This window comes from Scyliorhinus canicula, chromosome 10, assembly GCF_902713615.1.
Source record: "Scyliorhinus canicula chromosome 10, sScyCan1.1, whole genome shotgun sequence".
NCBI classification, from domain to species: Eukaryota; Metazoa; Chordata; class Chondrichthyes; order Carcharhiniformes; family Scyliorhinidae; genus Scyliorhinus; species Scyliorhinus canicula.
Window position 1 is genome coordinate 41,317,717 of NC_052155.1, and position 16,773 is coordinate 41,334,489.

The 16,773-nt window shown below is 42.5% G+C and overlaps 1 protein-coding gene across 1 annotated transcript in view; it reads right to left on the reverse strand.

Annotated features, from left to right (window-relative positions):
- The window catches only part of tg (thyroglobulin), a 475,922-nt gene that overhangs the window by 429,676 nt on the left and 29,473 nt on the right, over positions 1-16,773 (reverse strand). The window contains exons 8-11 of the mRNA XM_038808459.1: positions 16,362-16,547; positions 9,558-10,679; positions 5,927-6,520; positions 802-1,044 (exon numbers count right to left, since the gene is read on the reverse strand). Of these exons, the coding sequence (XP_038664387.1) occupies positions 802-1,044; positions 5,927-6,520; positions 9,558-10,679; positions 16,362-16,547 (2,145 nt within the window). The remainder of the gene's footprint in view (positions 1-801; positions 1,045-5,926; positions 6,521-9,557; positions 10,680-16,361; positions 16,548-16,773) is intronic.

The window sequence follows — 16,773 nt, forward strand, 5'->3', positions numbered from 1 at the left end:
ATTGAGCCCATGTCATTGGGTATCATTCTGCACTGCACCCTCGCCATCTCACCAACTGAGCTAAACAAACCCCAATGCTGAGTTAGAGAAGGCGATACTAGGGATGATGGTCAAAAGGTAAGTTTTAAGGAGGGTCTTGAATAGGTGGCGAGGCAAAGGGGTTAAGGGTGAAAAATCCAGAGGGTAAGCTGAGTCGGGTAAAGGCATAGCCTCCGGTGGTGAGAAAAAAGAAGAGATGCACACAAGCTGGAGAGACACATAGATCTGGGAGGCAAGTAGATAAGGCTGTAAGGTTGTTTGTCATAGAAGTGGATCATTGAGCTTCTCAGGCGTGGTCAACCATTCAGTTAACTCGTATCTGATATGTTGCTGATTCTCATTGTCTTTGCTCCGTATCTCTTAACCTAACAAAAAGATCAATCTTGAAAACGTTGATTAACCCAGATCCACAGTCCTTTAGGGAATACAACCACACATTTCCACTCCAAAATGACTTAGCTCTCTATAGCTGGAGGAGGCCACAGAGGGATGGAGGGAGTGGTGAAGCTACAAAAGGATTTAAGCATCAGGATGAGAAGTTTTAATTGGAGTTATTTGGAAACCATGAATCCATGTAGGTCAGCAAGGGCAGGAATATTGTGTGAGTGGGAATTGGTGTGGGATGGGATAGTGTTCCAGACTTGACTCACTAAATTTGTACAATTAACAGATCTGATCACAGGATCGGGATGATAATACAGATTTACTCATAAAGGTCAGCGCAATAACATATACATACAGACATTAAATCAATTTACTCACTGGATTGGACAGCCAATCGAACAGCATAGTCAGATCCACTCAACAAAATTTCAGAAAAGGAAGGGCCACTTTGGAACATTCCAGAAGGCTGAAGCAGTTCGTTCTCAGTCAGTTGTATTCCACTAGCTAATAAGAAACCCTGAGTAAAGGAAATATTGGAATTGTTTGAGGCCAAAATCAGTTCCTCTGCCTGACCAATGAACTGAAAGACTTGCTGAGTAGCCCGATCACAGGGTCCTGGACCTAGAACGTAACACACAAGGATGGCACATTATGTAAATGTAACACAATGATCATACACAACACAACCATAACACATCAGCTATAAACTGAACAGAAATTCAAATAACTAATGTTTACTGTGTACAGTATGCAGGAAATACCGATTTCTTATTTCTCCACAGTTCAATGGAAGTTGCCACATATATATGCAACACCTCCATATTTTGGTAAAATTCATACTTAGAGGTAAGGGATTGTTTTAAGAGTGGAATAATTAGGGCAGCACGGTGGCGCAGTGGGTTACCCCTGCTGCCTCATGGCGCTGAGGTCCCAGGTTCGATCCCGGCTCTGGGTCACTGTCCATGTGGAGTTTGCACATCCTCCCCATGTCTGTGTGGGTTTCGTCCCCACAACCCAAAGATGTGCAGGCTAGGTGGATTGGCCACGCTAAATTGCCCCTTAATTGGAAAAAATGAATTGGGCTCTCTAAATTTATTTTAAAAAGAGTGGAATAATTGGCAGGTTCAGTCTTCCATTAGCTACATCCAGGCCAGGGACAATGGGCACCACATACAGAGTAATGCTTCCTCTAATATCCGCTGAGAAAATACAGCCTATGTTGTCCATCAAATATTCCCAAATCAGGAACAGGAGTGAATGCTGAGCGAAGCAGAACAAAACTAATCCTTATTTTTCTAGTGTACATCATCAGGGTACAAATGGTGCATCATGGAGGACCGAAGTGGTCATTGTTTTAACATAATACACTGATACCATCAATCCTAAAGAAAAGGTCCAAATTCTACACCATTTAATTGGTTCATATTAAATTTAAAATATTTTCAAACTTGTCTAACCCAGAAAGGCTCAAGGTTAAATAAAAGCAAAATACTGTGGAGGCTTAAATTCTGAAATAAGAACAGAGAGTGCTGGAAGATGGTGCAGAAGGAGACAGTACTGGCCCTTCAAACGAGCGTCTGACATAGTGCCATTCTCCTGACTTTGCCCAGTACCCCTGCACATTGTTTCTATTCAAATAATCATCAATGCCCTCTTGAATGCCTCGATTGAATCTGCCTCCACCACACTTCCAGGCAGTGCATTCCAGACCTGAGCCACTCACTGTGTGAAAAAGTTTTTCTCATGTCGCATTTGCCTCTTTGACAAGTCACTTTAAATCTGGGCCCTCTCGTTCTTGATAATTTTATGAGCGGGAACAGTTTCTCTCCCTCCACTCTGTTTAGCCCCCTCATGATTTAGCAGGAATAGAGGAGTAAAAATAATATTCTTGTGGAAACATTTTATTCCATTAAAGCTTGGCCAGTGAAAAAAGTAACAAAGACCTCACATAATAAAATTCAGTTTAATCACATCAGTATATCTCAAAATGTTCCATATCCAATAAAGCACTTTTTGAAGCTAGACTGGAATATATGGCCATTCTCAGCCAGAAACATTCCACAAACAGTAACGTGATGACTCACCAGCCAATCATCTTTTGATGGTTTGAGCTCAGGGTTTAATATATATGGGGATAATGTTTCCCTTACTACTTTTAAAACTATTGCATTACTGTCAAATTAAACATAAAACCGAGGCCATGCATGTCTACCCTATCAGGTGAACATAGAAGAGGGTTGAATCTGAAAAAGATGAGGGGATAGCTCTCCCATACCTTGACCCATATATATCCCTCAAGAAACACCTAGAAAGTGAATGATATGATCACTTGTTTCATGAAATGAAAATGGCTTGTCACAAGCAGGCTTCAAATGAAGTTACTGTGAAAGCCCCCAGTCGCCACATTTTGGCGCCTGTTCGGGGAGGTTGGTACGGGAATTGAACCTTGCTGCTGGCCTGCCTTGGTCTGCTTTCAAAGCTAGCGATTTAGCCCTGTGCTAAACCAGCCCTGGATGCTGTTGATGGGAACTTGCTGTTTGCAAATTGGCTGCCACGTTGCCTAAATTGCAACAGAGACTACTTTTCAAAAGTGTCTCATTAAAGTAAGTGCTTTAAAGAAAAAGCTGTAAAGTGCTTTGGGATCCCCAAAGTCAAACAAGATGCTATCAATTGCGATTTACCAAACCACAGACAATAGATGCGATTCCCCACCACAAACATCTGATCTGATTCATGTCGTGGTGGAGGGAGGCACCAAGTGGATAACTGATGCATTAGTTCCGGGAGCGGGTGAACGTCAAGGGGTAGGTATACGATGTGAAACTTTCTCAAGGCCACTCTTGAGAAGCTAAAGTGCAAAGTCGGCAGGTGCCTGCAAACAGGTCATGAACTGCCATCATCAATGAAGTTTCAACATTCAGTTCATAAATAGGGGAAAGTATTGTAAATTTGGGGAAATAGTCTCAACTGAGGCCTACATCTCAATACCCTCTTTCATTTGTATCATCTCGCATTGTCTGACAATTGCAGAGGATTTTCACTCTGCTGAAATCCACAGTGAAAATGATTCTGCCTCCCTGTTGAGCTGAAGCATGTGTGCCAGCCAGGAGGGAATACGAGCAAAGCAAGAAAGCCCTTTATCTCAAGGAGATTTGAATGCAAAATTGAGGATGTTATACTTCAGTTGTTCAAAATGCTTGCCTAAACATTTGAGGCGAGGCCGGGAAATAGGGGCAAGAGTGGGCTTCCTATCCGACGCCCTGTCTGCCCCACTGTAAAATTGTGTCTGGATCAGGGCATGTGGGAACCCATACACTCACCACAGCCTCAAAATCCACTGGGATGGGGCAGCATAAAACTCTGGCATCTGCCTCTGTAAGTCAACCAATGTTATATCCATGCTACTACTGTTCCCTTTAGTTCATGAGCTCTATATCTTCTTACTAACCAGTTGTGTGGCACTTTAGTAAATTCCTTTTGGACATCCATGTATACTACATCAACAGCATTACCTTTATTCGATCACTCTGTTGCTTCATTGAGAAACTCAAGTAAATTAGTTTAACATGATTTCCCCTTACTAAATCCATGCTGTTTTTCCTTAATCAACCTGAACCTTTCCAAGCAAATATCAATTTTGTCCCAAAATATAATTTCAAAAATCTTTCCCATTACTGGCGTTAAACTGACTGGCCTGTAGTTGTTGAGCTTATCTTTACTCCCTCTTTTTAAGAAGAGTATAACATTTGCAATTCTACAGTCCTCTGGCACACCCCTGAGTCAAGGAAGGTTAGAAAATTATGGCCCATGCTTTCGCAATTGCAGTCTTACTTCATTCAGTACTCTTGGATGCATCTCATCCAGTCCTGGTGCCTTATCAACTGTAAGTACAAAGAGCCCAGCTAATACCTCTGCTTACCAATTCTAAACCTGTTAAGTGTCTGATCTATCTCCTCCTTTTCTGTGATTTGGACAGCATCTTATTCCTTGGTAAGAACAGATACAAATGATTCATTTAGTACCTCAGCCATGCCCCCAGTCTCCAACATGAATCATTTTTGGTCCCTAATTAGCCCCACTCCTCATCTTACCATCTTAAATGAACCTTTTTTACTATTTTATGTCGATAGAAGACTTTTGAAATCTTCTTTTATGTTCGCTGCCAGTCTCTTCTTATACTCTCTCACCAGGACTTAGACAATTTAACTATGAGGCCAGGTTGCATAATCTTGGTTTGCACATTCTTGAGATTAGAAGGTGTTGGGGAGATATAATCAAGGGCATTAGAGAGATAAATACATTTTCAAAGATGGATGCAGATAAAACATCATATGGGAGGGAAATCCAGAACAAGGGGTCACAATATGAAAATTAGAGCTTGGAATTTCGCAAGAGTAATCAGAAGAAACGTTTTTTTGAATGAAGAATAGTGGAAATTTGGAACTCCTGTAAGGAGCTAAATGCTTGAGCCAATTGGAACTTACAAGGTAGAGTAAATGCGCTCATCGTGAATCAGCTTAGAATATGGATGGAGTATGGACACAAAAAAGACAAAAATAATGGTAATTAGAAGTAACATATCAAAGGGAACATGAGTGAAGATTTAAATGGATGGTGTCACATTGGAATAAGTAGATACGTTTGTCTGTTGAACAACAATAGCAGAAATGATCGATGCTGAAGTCAGAAGAAGGATAGTAATAGTCAAAAATAATTTTGTGAAGGTGAAGAACGTGTTCACAAGAAAACGCAAGGTTGTAACAAGGAAAAAAATGCTATATTCCATCTACTTCCCTGCATGGCCCAGAAACCTGGACAATCAGTAAAGATCTGACGAAGAAAGTAGAGACCTGCGAAATGGGAATGTTAAGACGAATGCTTAAAATTCCATACACAGATTATAAATCAAATGAAGAGGTGATTGAATTACAAGAGAAAAAAAGAACATAAATAGCGACGTCCCGAAAAGAAAATGCTACAGCGATTATTCTGGAGGGCAAAGGCAGCTGTAGAAGGGGTCAGTCACAACCAGGCATAGTTGGATGGTCGACATCACAGAGCGATTGCAGGTGAGCTGCAGTAGATGTGTGATGGCGCAAGACAATAGCCAGTTTTAAATGATGTTTGATTTTGTAAAATCTGGCACGGTGTAAAATGGTGGCTCTTGATTCATGATGACCCATCTTGGGCTCCTAGCAAAGACCAATTTCGCACTTATGAAGACTAGTGATCGCACAAGAGGGATGGGGATGAGAAGAAAAGTGAGAAGAATATATTGACAGAAAGAAGGATAGAAAGGATAAAAATGGTATGGAAGAGCAAACAATGGAGGTTAAGTTAAGGGACAGGGAAGGAGAGTCATAGATGGTCAATAGAAGAGTGAAGAAAAATATGGGTGATGGAGACAGGAAAGAAAGGATTGACAGAGGAATTAAGAAGAGAAGAGTGACAGAAGGAATGAACAAGTGCACTTGAAATAAATTCTAACTGGAATATTGCTTACATTGTGGAAATCGACTTATTTCAGTTTTAGTCCCTCGCAGCTCTTGTCCTTTGTCGTCAACGCACCAGCACCTCCGCAGTTCCATGTTATCTAGTTTCACACTGAAATCAGAATATGAACCAGGATAGTGCATTATGGTGCCAAACAGCAATTTCCAAAACACATAGGGGTTCAGCAAGATATTGGTGCCCGGTTCAGATGTGACAATAGCTGCAAAATCATCATCAGAAATAGAATCAAATGTTGGGTATCTAGAGAACACGGAGAAGACATGCTGATGCTCCTTGTCATAGAGTTCCTTGACAAACACCTCAAAACTCCTGGAAGCGGGAGATGACTCGCGGTATCCACTGATCTCATTTAAGACGGCAGTGAATGGCAGCTCCTGGCCTCCATTATTTTGAGAAATCCACTGTTGATAAAATTCAATAGCTTGTTGTGGTGGGCCATCACACTGGACTTGGCGCCAGTCTCCATTGTCTTGGCACTGAGCTGTGTAGACTGCAGGTCCCACGAATGAGCTTCGATCTGACAGCAGTATTTCAACTGTCTTTATGAAACTCTCAGCTGCGGACAACTGGCAAGAACTGGGACCTGGAAAGAGAAAAGGATATCTGAAACAATCTGAACCACTTTCCCAACAAACCATTCCAGCTATGTGTGAAGATATAGGGCGGGATTCTCCGCCGGCGTGATTCTCCGTTTTGCCGGCGCCCGGGGGTTTCCCGACGGCGTGGGGCTGCCCCACAGTTTAACTTCGGTAATAGGGAAGATGCTGGAATCTATCATCAAGGAAGAAATTGCGAGGCACCTGGATAGAAATTGTCCCATTGGGCAGACGCAGCATGGGTTCGTAAAAGGCAGGTCGTGCCTAACTAATTTAGTGGAATTTTTTGAGGACATTACCAGTGCAGTAGATAACGGGGAGCCGATGGATGTGGTATATCTGGATTTCCAGAAAGCCTTTGACAAGGTGCCACACAAAAGGTTGCTGCATAAGATAAAGATGCATGGCATTAAGGGTAAAGTAGTAGCATGGATAGAGGATTGGTTAATTAATAGAAAGCACAGAGTTGGGATAAATGGGTGTTTCTCTGGTTGGCAATCAGTAGCTAGTGGTGTCCCTCAGGGATCCGTGTTGGGCCCACAATTGTTCACAATTTACATTGATGATTTGGAGTTGGGGACCAAGGGCAATGTGTCCAAGTTTGCAGATGACACTAAGATGAGTGGTAAAGCGAAAAGTGCAGAGGATACTGGAAGTCTGCAGAGGGATTTGGATAGGTTAAGTGAATGGGCTCGGGTCTGGCAGATGGAATACAATGTTGACAAATGTGAGGTTATCCATTTTGGTAGGAATAACAGCAAACGGGATTATTATTTAAACGATAAAATATTAAAGCATGCCGCTGTTCAGAGAGACTTGGGTGTACTAGTGCATGAGTCACAGAAGGTTGGTTTACAAGTGCAACAGGTGATTAAGAAGGCAAATGGAATTTTGTCCTTCATTGCTAGAGGGATGGAGTTTAAGACTAGGGAGGTTATGTTGCAATTGTATAAGGTGTTAGTGCGGCCACACCTGGAGTATTGTGTTCAGTTTTGGTCTCCTTACTTGAGAAAGGACGTACTGGCGCTGGAGGGTATGCAGAGGAGATTCACTAGGTTAATCCCAGAGCTGAAGGGGTTGGATTATGAGGAGAGGTTGAGTAGACTGGGACTGTACTCGTTGGAATTTAGAAGGATGAGGGGGGATCTTATAGAAACATTTAAAATTATGAAGGGAATAGATAGGATAGATGCGGGCAGGTTGTTTCCACTGGCGGGTGACAGCAGAACTAGGGGGCATAGCCTCAAAATAAGGGGAAGTAGATTTAGGACTGAGTTTAGGAGGAACTTCTTCACCCAAAGGGTTGTGAATCTATGGAATTCCTTGCCCAGTGAAGCAGTTGAGGCTCCTTCATTACATGTTTTTAAGGTAAAGATAGATAGTTTTTTGAAGAATAAAGGGATTAAGGGTTATGGTGTTCGGGCCGGAAAGTGGAGCTGAGTCCACAAAAGATCAGCCATGATCTAATTGAATGGCGGAGCAGGCTCGAGGGGCCAGATGGCCTACTCCTGCTCCTAGTTCTTATGTTCTTATGTTCTTATGTTCTTATGAATGCGTGGCTAAGAATTGGTGCAGGGGGCAGGGATTCGGATTCTTAGATTATTGGGATTTTTTCTGGGGCAGAGGTGACCTGTTTAAGAGGGACGGGTTGCATCTGAGCTGGAGGGGGATCAATATCCTGGAGGGAAGATTTGCTCGTGCTACAAGGGAGGGTTTAAACTAGATTGGCAAGAGGGTGGGATCCTCAGCAGCAGGGAAGCAGAGGGGCTGAAAGGAGATGCAGTACTCAGCAAAGGCAAGCTGAATAGACATGATAGGCAGGAGCATGGCAGGGAGCGGGGAAACATGCTGGATTAAATTTCATCTATTTCAATGCAAGAGGGCTGACAAGTCAGGTGGATAAACTCAGGGCATGGATAGGTATGTGGGACTGGGATATTATAGCCATAATTGAAACATGGCTAAGGTACGTGGGACAGGACTGGCGGCTTAATGTTCCAGGGTACAGGTGATTTAGGCGAGACAGAGGTGGAGGAAAGACAGGAGGGGGAGTTGCATTTTTGATAAAGGGGAGCATCATAGCAGTCATCCGATGAAATAACCAAGGGATCATCCAGCGAGGCTTTGTGGATGCAACTAAGAAATAAGAAGGGGATGGTGACCTTATAGGGGTTGTACTACAGGCCCCCAAATAGTCAATGGTAATTAGAAGAACAAATATGCGGGGAGATTGGGGAGACTCGCAGGAGTAATAAGGTTGTCATAGTAGGGGATTTTATTTTTCCTAACATAGACTGGGAGAGCCAGAGTGTTAAGGGCTCAGATGGGGTGAAATTTGTTCAGTGTGTTCGGGAAGGTTTCCTCAGGCAGTACGTGGAGGGTCCTACTCGGGAAAGGGCAAAACCTGACCCACACTGGGGAAATAGGGCAGGGCAAATGATTGAGGTGATGGTGGGGGACCACTTTGGGACCAGTGACCATGGTTCTATTAATTTTAAAACAGTTATGGAAAGGGGCAAAACTGGTCCACAGGGCTAATCTATCAGGAAAGGGTGAACTGACATAGCCTATTTTCTCCTGAACGTACAAAGCTAAAGGCTGGCGCAGTAGAAGTCTTTAAAATTATGAAAGATTTTGATGGAGCAGACACAGAGATTCCATCTGTGGGACGAGCAAAACTAGAGGCCAGCAATACAGTATAGTTACTAAGAAATCAAATGGAGAATTCAAAAGAAACTCCTATATCCAAAACAGTGATGAGATGTGGAACTCACTATCATAGGGAGTGGTTGAAATGAATAGTATAGATACATTTCAAGGATGGCTAAAGAAACACATGAGTGATAAGGGACTTGAATATTATGCTGATTGAGTTAGATGAGGAAAGATAGGAGGAGGAGGCTTGAGCAACCATAAATGTTGGCATGAGCTGGACAAGGTGAATGGCCTTTATCTGTGCTGTATATCCTACATAATCCAATGTAAAACAAAAAAATATTCAACATAAAATAAGTCAGAACTTACACTGAATGCCTCCTCCAGCTGGTTTCCTTATTGCAGGTATCTCCCTGCCCTGCAAATCCACACAAATGCAGTTCACCCCATCACATTGCATGGACTGAAAACTGCCATCATCTCCACATGAAGGAATGAACACATCAGATCCTGCTGGTTGGCGTCTTTTAAAGTCTATTGAACTCTTGCGTTCTTGTTCACATTTGGTAGGACATTGTGGCCTTTGACCCTGGACTCTTGATTTTGAAACTTCCATCCCTTGACTGTCCACACACCAGCAGTCTGTGCCTTGGCACTGAACTTCTTCATACCTTCCATCGCCAGTGCACCTTGGAACAAAGAGGTTCGAAGTCTGACGGTCACAGGTACCAACTCTGGTACTTCTTAAAACCAGTCGGACTGTTTCAGCTAAGTTAGCGTCATCTGCACCAAACCAGGTGATGATTTCATGCAACGCTGTAAGGATATTCCGACGTTCGAATAGAGATAGTACTAACTTTACAATATTCTGGTTCTCCTGGAGGTTTACTGGTCGCCCAAAATTGTCTTCAATTGTCTGGTTCAAGTTGAAGGTGTCCTTGGCGAATTCTGATGTTTCTTTGGAGAAGTAGGAGTCTTCAATGGGGGAAAACAATTTGGCAAGTTCTACAAAGTTCCCTCCGCTGTACATTCCTGTTAAGCCAATCTGCTGGAAGAACTGACTGAAATCAAACGTTCCCCTGTTCCCGAGACTCCCAGTGAAATTGAACTGGCCCAGGTTTTTCAGAAATTTGCCTCCAAACAAATTTTCAACAAAGGATTTGGGGGACATAGAAAATTGAAGAGCAGTGAGTGCTAACTCCTTGGAGAGTAACGTTCCTTGCACAAACTCACTAAGAATCACGTCTAGGTCGACCTGACCAATGTTCAGAGGAGTAAACTGAGGGATGAAAACCAAGATTCCAGATTTTATAAACAACTGCTTCAGTTCGGGGCTGCAATGGCTCAAAGAATCACCAATCTTTTCCAATGTTGGGCTCAGAGATGTTGGTGCAGCAAAGACATTCTTTTGACTGAAGTGACCAACAGGTCCATAGAAAAGTCGTGACAGCTTGCGTTTTCTCTCCGATATACAATCATTTCCACCACTCCCTGGAATTAAAAGAGTTAAACCATTGGAAGATTTAACCACAGGCGTAAGGCCATTCAGTCCCTTGAACTTGCTCCATTATTCAATTAGATTAGAACCCCATTTACCCATTTTTACGCTATATCTCCTCTTATGCTGAGATAAGAAACATCCAGGGCAGCACGGTGGTGCAGTGGTTAGCACTGCTGCCTCACAGCGCCTAGGTCCCAGGTTCAATCCCGGCCCTGGGCCACTGTCCGTGTGGAATTTGCACATTCTTGCCGCGTTTGCATGGAATTCACACCCCAAAGGTGTGCAGAGTAGGTGGATTGTCCACCCTAAATTGCCCCTTAATTGGAAAAAATGAATTGGATACTCTAAATTTCTTTTTTGAAAAGATAATAAACATCTATCTATCTGAGACATAAGAGCCCCAATTGACCTGCTACTCAAAACCCTTTGAGGGATTGAGTTCCAAAGTTCTACCACTATTTTTGTGAGTAAGTAGTCTCGCTCTTGAAAAGCCTAGCTCTAATTAACTTGTGAACAAGGAAGAAATAGGGCTAACGTTGACTATGTTTGGGTGTTAAAATGCAACAGTACTACTGTACAAAGATCTGCAGGTTAGATGCGGTTGCAGGGTTAGGGCAGGGGAGTGGGCTTAGGTAGGGTGCTCTTTCGGATGGTCAGTGCTGACTCGATGGGCCAAATGGTCTCCTTCTGCATTTTAGCGATTCTATGGATACATGTCCTATCGTGCTTGCGGTAGTCATGTGACCTTTGCCATGAGAGAATCTCTGTAAGCTGCCATCTTACAATCGGTTCAGTACAAACCTCTACCTGAGATAGACACTGAAGAAGCAAAGCAGTCTTTAAATACAAAACAGACTATATGATCCCTCGAACCTGCTCCATTCAACGTGATCAAGGCTGAGCCTCCACCTCAACTCCACTTTCCTGCCTGTAAGCCTTAATTCCCTGCCAAAATAAAACCTGTCTATCTCAGCAATATATACATTCAACGATGAAGCATCCACACCCTTCCAATGATTTAAAACCCGTTGGGTGAGAAATTTCTTCTCATCACAATCCTAAATGATAGACCCTTTATCTTGTTCTGGTTTCCTCAGCCAGGAAGAAACTTTCCATTGTCATTTTGTCAAGCCCCTTCAGAAACCTGAATGTTTCAACTAAATTACCTCTAATTTTTCTAAACTCGAGCAAGAATATAACTCAGCCCAGGAAAGAATCTAGCAAACATTCACTATACCAGCCCAAGACAAGTATACCCTACTTGAGTGTGAAGACCAAAACTGCATACTAACCTCGGTATGGTCTCAAATGTAGCAAGAACTCCTATTATTATTTTCGAATCTCCTTCAATAAAGGACAACATGCAATTTGCTTTCCCAAATGCTTGCTTTGCCTCTATGCTAACTTGCTTTTTTTCTTGCACAAATACACCCAAGTCTATCTGGACATTAATATTTAAGAGATTTAAAACATGGGGCGGTTTAGCTCAGTTGGCTGGACAGCTGGTTTGTGATGCAGAGCGAGGTCAACAGCACAGGCTCAATTCCTGTCCAGCTGAGGTTATTCATGAAGGCCCTGCCTTCTCAACCCTGCCCCTAGCCTGAGGTGTGGTGATCTCAGGTTAAATCAATCATCTCCTTTCCCAAAGGGGAACGCAGCCTATGGTCACCTGGGACTATGGTGACTTTACTTATAAAGGATCCTGTTCTTATTTAGCATTTTCCTTTTTGTACACTTGCAAAAGCGCTTACAGTTTTATGATTATTTTCCATTTTTCTTGTTTCCCGACCAATGGAAAATAATTTTTCCATGTTTACATTGTTATTTTCTAAACAACTTCTGCAAATTTTCTAAACAACTTCTGCAAAATTCTGCCTTTGCTCAAAATAACTCAACTCAAATCGTTCAATGGTAATATTGTAAAGTGTTTCTTTATATTCATGCAAGTGCTCGCAAAATGAAAAACATTCTCTTTGGGGTCTAGAAACACATGCAAAGAGTTGATCACTTTTTCAGACAAAAATTATGAAGTTGCAAGTTCTCAGGAGGGTCAGCAAGTAGCCCATAGCAGAAAATCAATGGTCCCTACGCATACTTTTTCAACAAATTCAGTGACTGGCATATGGAGTGGCAAAAGTTGCACCAAGAATTCTGCACTCAAACCCAAAGCTCAGACTTCTACTCATTTTTTTATACTTAAGCTGCCTTGTTTGGCTGTCACAGTTTAATTGGAAGTTGTTTTTTTGGGAGCCTGGAATGTGTTTTCAGTTGTGTGTGTTCTCAGAAGGCACAGGGTGAGTACTGTATGTTGTTCCTGTCTTGTTGCAGAGATTTTCACAGCTTAGTGTCGGGCAGTTAAGCACTGTTAATATAACTGTGATGATCTGAAAATTTACTGCTGCTGTGTCGAAGTGGCCAGAACACAAACATACAGCATGGTACAGTAGGAAGTCTTACAACACCAGGTTAAAGTCCAACAGGTTTGTTTCAAACACTAGCTTTCGGAGCACTGCTCCTTCCTCGGGTGAATGAGGACCTGAGGAAGGAGCAGTGCTCTGAAAGCTAGTGTTTGAAACAAACCTGTTGGACTTTAACCTGGTGTTGTAAGACTTCTTACTGTGCTCACCCCAGTCCAATGCTGGCATCTCCACATACAGCATGGTACATAGTAGTTAGCACTGCAGCCTCACAGTGCCAGGCGCAATTTAGCATGCCCAATTCCCCTGACCTACACATCTTTGTACCTGGGTGAAAATTCCGACCAGGTACAATTCCAACCTCGGGTGACTGTCTGTGTGGTGTTTGTACATTCTCCTGGTGTCTGCATGGGTTTCATCCGGGTGCTCCGGTTTCCTCCCATAGTCCAAAAATGTGTACATTAGGTGGATTAGCCATGCTAAATTGTCCCTTAATGTGGAGTTGCAGGAACATGGCGGGGGATTGGGCCTAGGTTGGGTGCTCTTTCAAAGGGTCAGTGCAGACTCAATGGGCCGAATGATCTCTTTCTGCACTGTAAGAATTCTATGATCTTCTATGATATACGAGTTTCACAGTAGAAGTTAGATAAGAGATATTTTTAATGAATGTGTTTCAAAGATTGAGGATTTTTATAAATAAGAAGAAACTATTTCCAACTATCAGTAACCAGAATATACGGTTACAACATTTGTCAAAAGAATGGGGGTAGGGGATGGAAAGATGAGTATTGTAATGTTCTTGTCGGATGGCCTGATTTATTACAAGAACACTTGTAGCTAAAGCTATAAACAATTTCTTGACATTAACTTTGGGTACATTATATACAAACCAATGGATTAATAACAATGAAATCATGTACAAACAATCGCCCTCCAGCCAGTCTGAGGTCAGCTGACTTTAACATTCACTTATATAGTAGTGAGACTCCTTGTGGTCAGTCGGTGAATTACAACACAACCATTATGTCACTCCAACTATAACATTTTTTATGATGGAAATTATAATCTGAAAATCATTATCTGAATGCGAGACCTAAATAGATTTAATAGTAATTTTAAAAAGGGAACTGAGAATATATTTGAAAAGGAAACATTTGCTTGGTATAGGGAGAGAGCTATGGGGCTGAATTTTTCAGTGGGAGGAAGTCCTGTTCCCAACACATGAGTCAGTGCAGACTCGATGGACTGAATGGCCTGGCCCCCTTCTGCACTGTCAGGATTCTATGATCTCACATTTCCTCACTTGAGTTCCATTTACCACAGGCTTGTGCACTCATGTAATTTACTGACATTCTTCTGAAACTTCCTGCCTCCTATCTGAGTGGCACCTGAAAACATGGCTATGTTTACCTGTACCCTGATCCCGCATCAGTGAAAATTTGGGACATCAGGAGTGGGTTCAGGAATCCCAGAACCGAGTCTTGCCTGACATTTTTAAATGGTTCTGGAGTCATTACAACTGTAGGAAAATCAATGCATCTGCCTCCTCCCTCCCAACCAATTATCAACCTATGTCAAAAGATTACCTCCCATTTTAATTATTGCTTGTAATTATTTGTGCAGAAATTTATCTTCTGGCCTTCTGGAAACTGATGTGGACAACATTCACAAACACCCCAAAACTGAATTTGAGTTGCCAAGGTGGCATTTGGACTCACAGGACACTGGTTACAATAAGTCCAATAATTGAAGCACAACATTACCACGTCCATCCAATCCAACTCTTTTTCTGAAACAATCTGAACCACTTTCCCAACAAACCATTCCAGCTATGTGTGAAGATATAGGGCGGGATTCTCCGCCGGCGTGATTCTCCGTTTTGCCGGCGCCCGGGGGTTTCCCGACGGCGTGGGGCTGCCCCACAATGGGAAACCCCATTGACCGGCCAGCGTAATGGAGAATCCCGCCAGCAGGTCGGGGCAGAAATGTGGCATGGCGGGGCAGAGAATCCCGCCCATATTTCCTGTTATTTTTCTAGTATTTAGCACAAGTAAGACTGTGATCGTATGTGATTTTCTTGGATTGGATATTTATCTTAACTTGGGTAAATTGTTGAAGAACTGCCATTGCAATTGGGACCAAATATTGTTCGATATATAGAATGGAGGAATCCATAGAAACCCGGCAGTTCAGAAGGAGGCCGTTTGGCCCATCGAGTCCACACCAATCCTCCAAAGGAGCACTCTACCAAGCCCCACTCCCCTGCCCTATCCCTGTAACCCTGCGCATTATTCATGGCCAATCCATTTAACCTGCACATCTTTGGGCTGTGAGAGGATGCAGGAGCACCCAGAGGAAACCCACGCAGATACGGGGAGAACGGGCAAACTTCTAGTTTCCTTTTGCAAAATCTACCATTAGCGATAATTTAGTAGGTTCAATGTTGCCTAGTCTGAATTAATAATTATCACCTGAATTACTTATTCAGAAGCTGAATGTATTTGTTTGTGTTGTTTATGCATAACAACATCAAGGAGCTACCATATGATCAGGCTTCGCCAGAATACAAATCTACTGTATAATAATAATCATTTAAAGTAGTATTAAAAAGGACCCTTAGGGGCTTGGAGGACATATAGGACATCATGTGGTAATAAAGCAATTCCATTGCATGTGTGTTCTGCCCAAAGGCAAGTCCTTAGTTCACTGCCTGTTAATGTTTCATACTGAACTGTTTCCTTGGCAGTCTTTGTCAATGGTGGTTTGCCATTGTCTTCCATTCTCAGAGGCATAGCCAAAGCCTACCTAAGCTAGAGGCGTTGCTCTCTTTCCTCAAGTCAAATCCATCCCTCCTTCACAAATAGCAAAGCCATTCTTGAACCAGCTAATTTTTGATTTGATTGAGACATAATTAATAGTCAGGGCACTAGAGGAAAACCTTCCCAACTTCAAATGGTGCCAGAGGAACTGCTACATCCACCTGTTTGGCAGATGGCCTCAGTTTAGCATCTCATCCAAAAGGATGCACCTCTGATAGTGCAGCACTCCTCAGTACTACACTAAAGAAGTGCTCAAGTCTCTGGAGTGAGATTTTAATCTCCCACTCCATCTTCTGACTCAAAGGCAAGTGCATTTCCATTGGCACTTGTGCTTTGGTAAGGAAATTCTGCACCATTAGATCTATGCAAATTATATCATCTGCGTATTATACTATGTGTTGAGTAGTGAAAGATGAAACAATCAGCAGATACTCACCACAATCAGGTGCCTTTCCTTGCTGCCTTGTTCCAAAGATCTCTTGTCCATTGGAATCTGTGCACCAACACTGACCCCCTGTCTGACACTGGGCAGGCAGATAGTTTCCATTATCGTCACATAAGGGAGTGACGACACTACCAAATGAGGAAGCTGTAAACCTCTCGACTTCACATTTTGTTGGGCCTGTAAAAAAGGGTAAAACTGAGAGTTAAATCCTGAATGTTAATATACCAGTGACAAAATAATATGTTTAATGTCTTTTTACTCGTTTATTTTTTGCCTTGATATTTTTGAAATGTCAGACTACTCTTGTAGGTGAATCCTCACTCTACATATCCCAGAGAGGGTTCCACTTGTCTATACATCTAGGTACAATTCATAACATGCTCAGGAAATGACCAAGAACCAT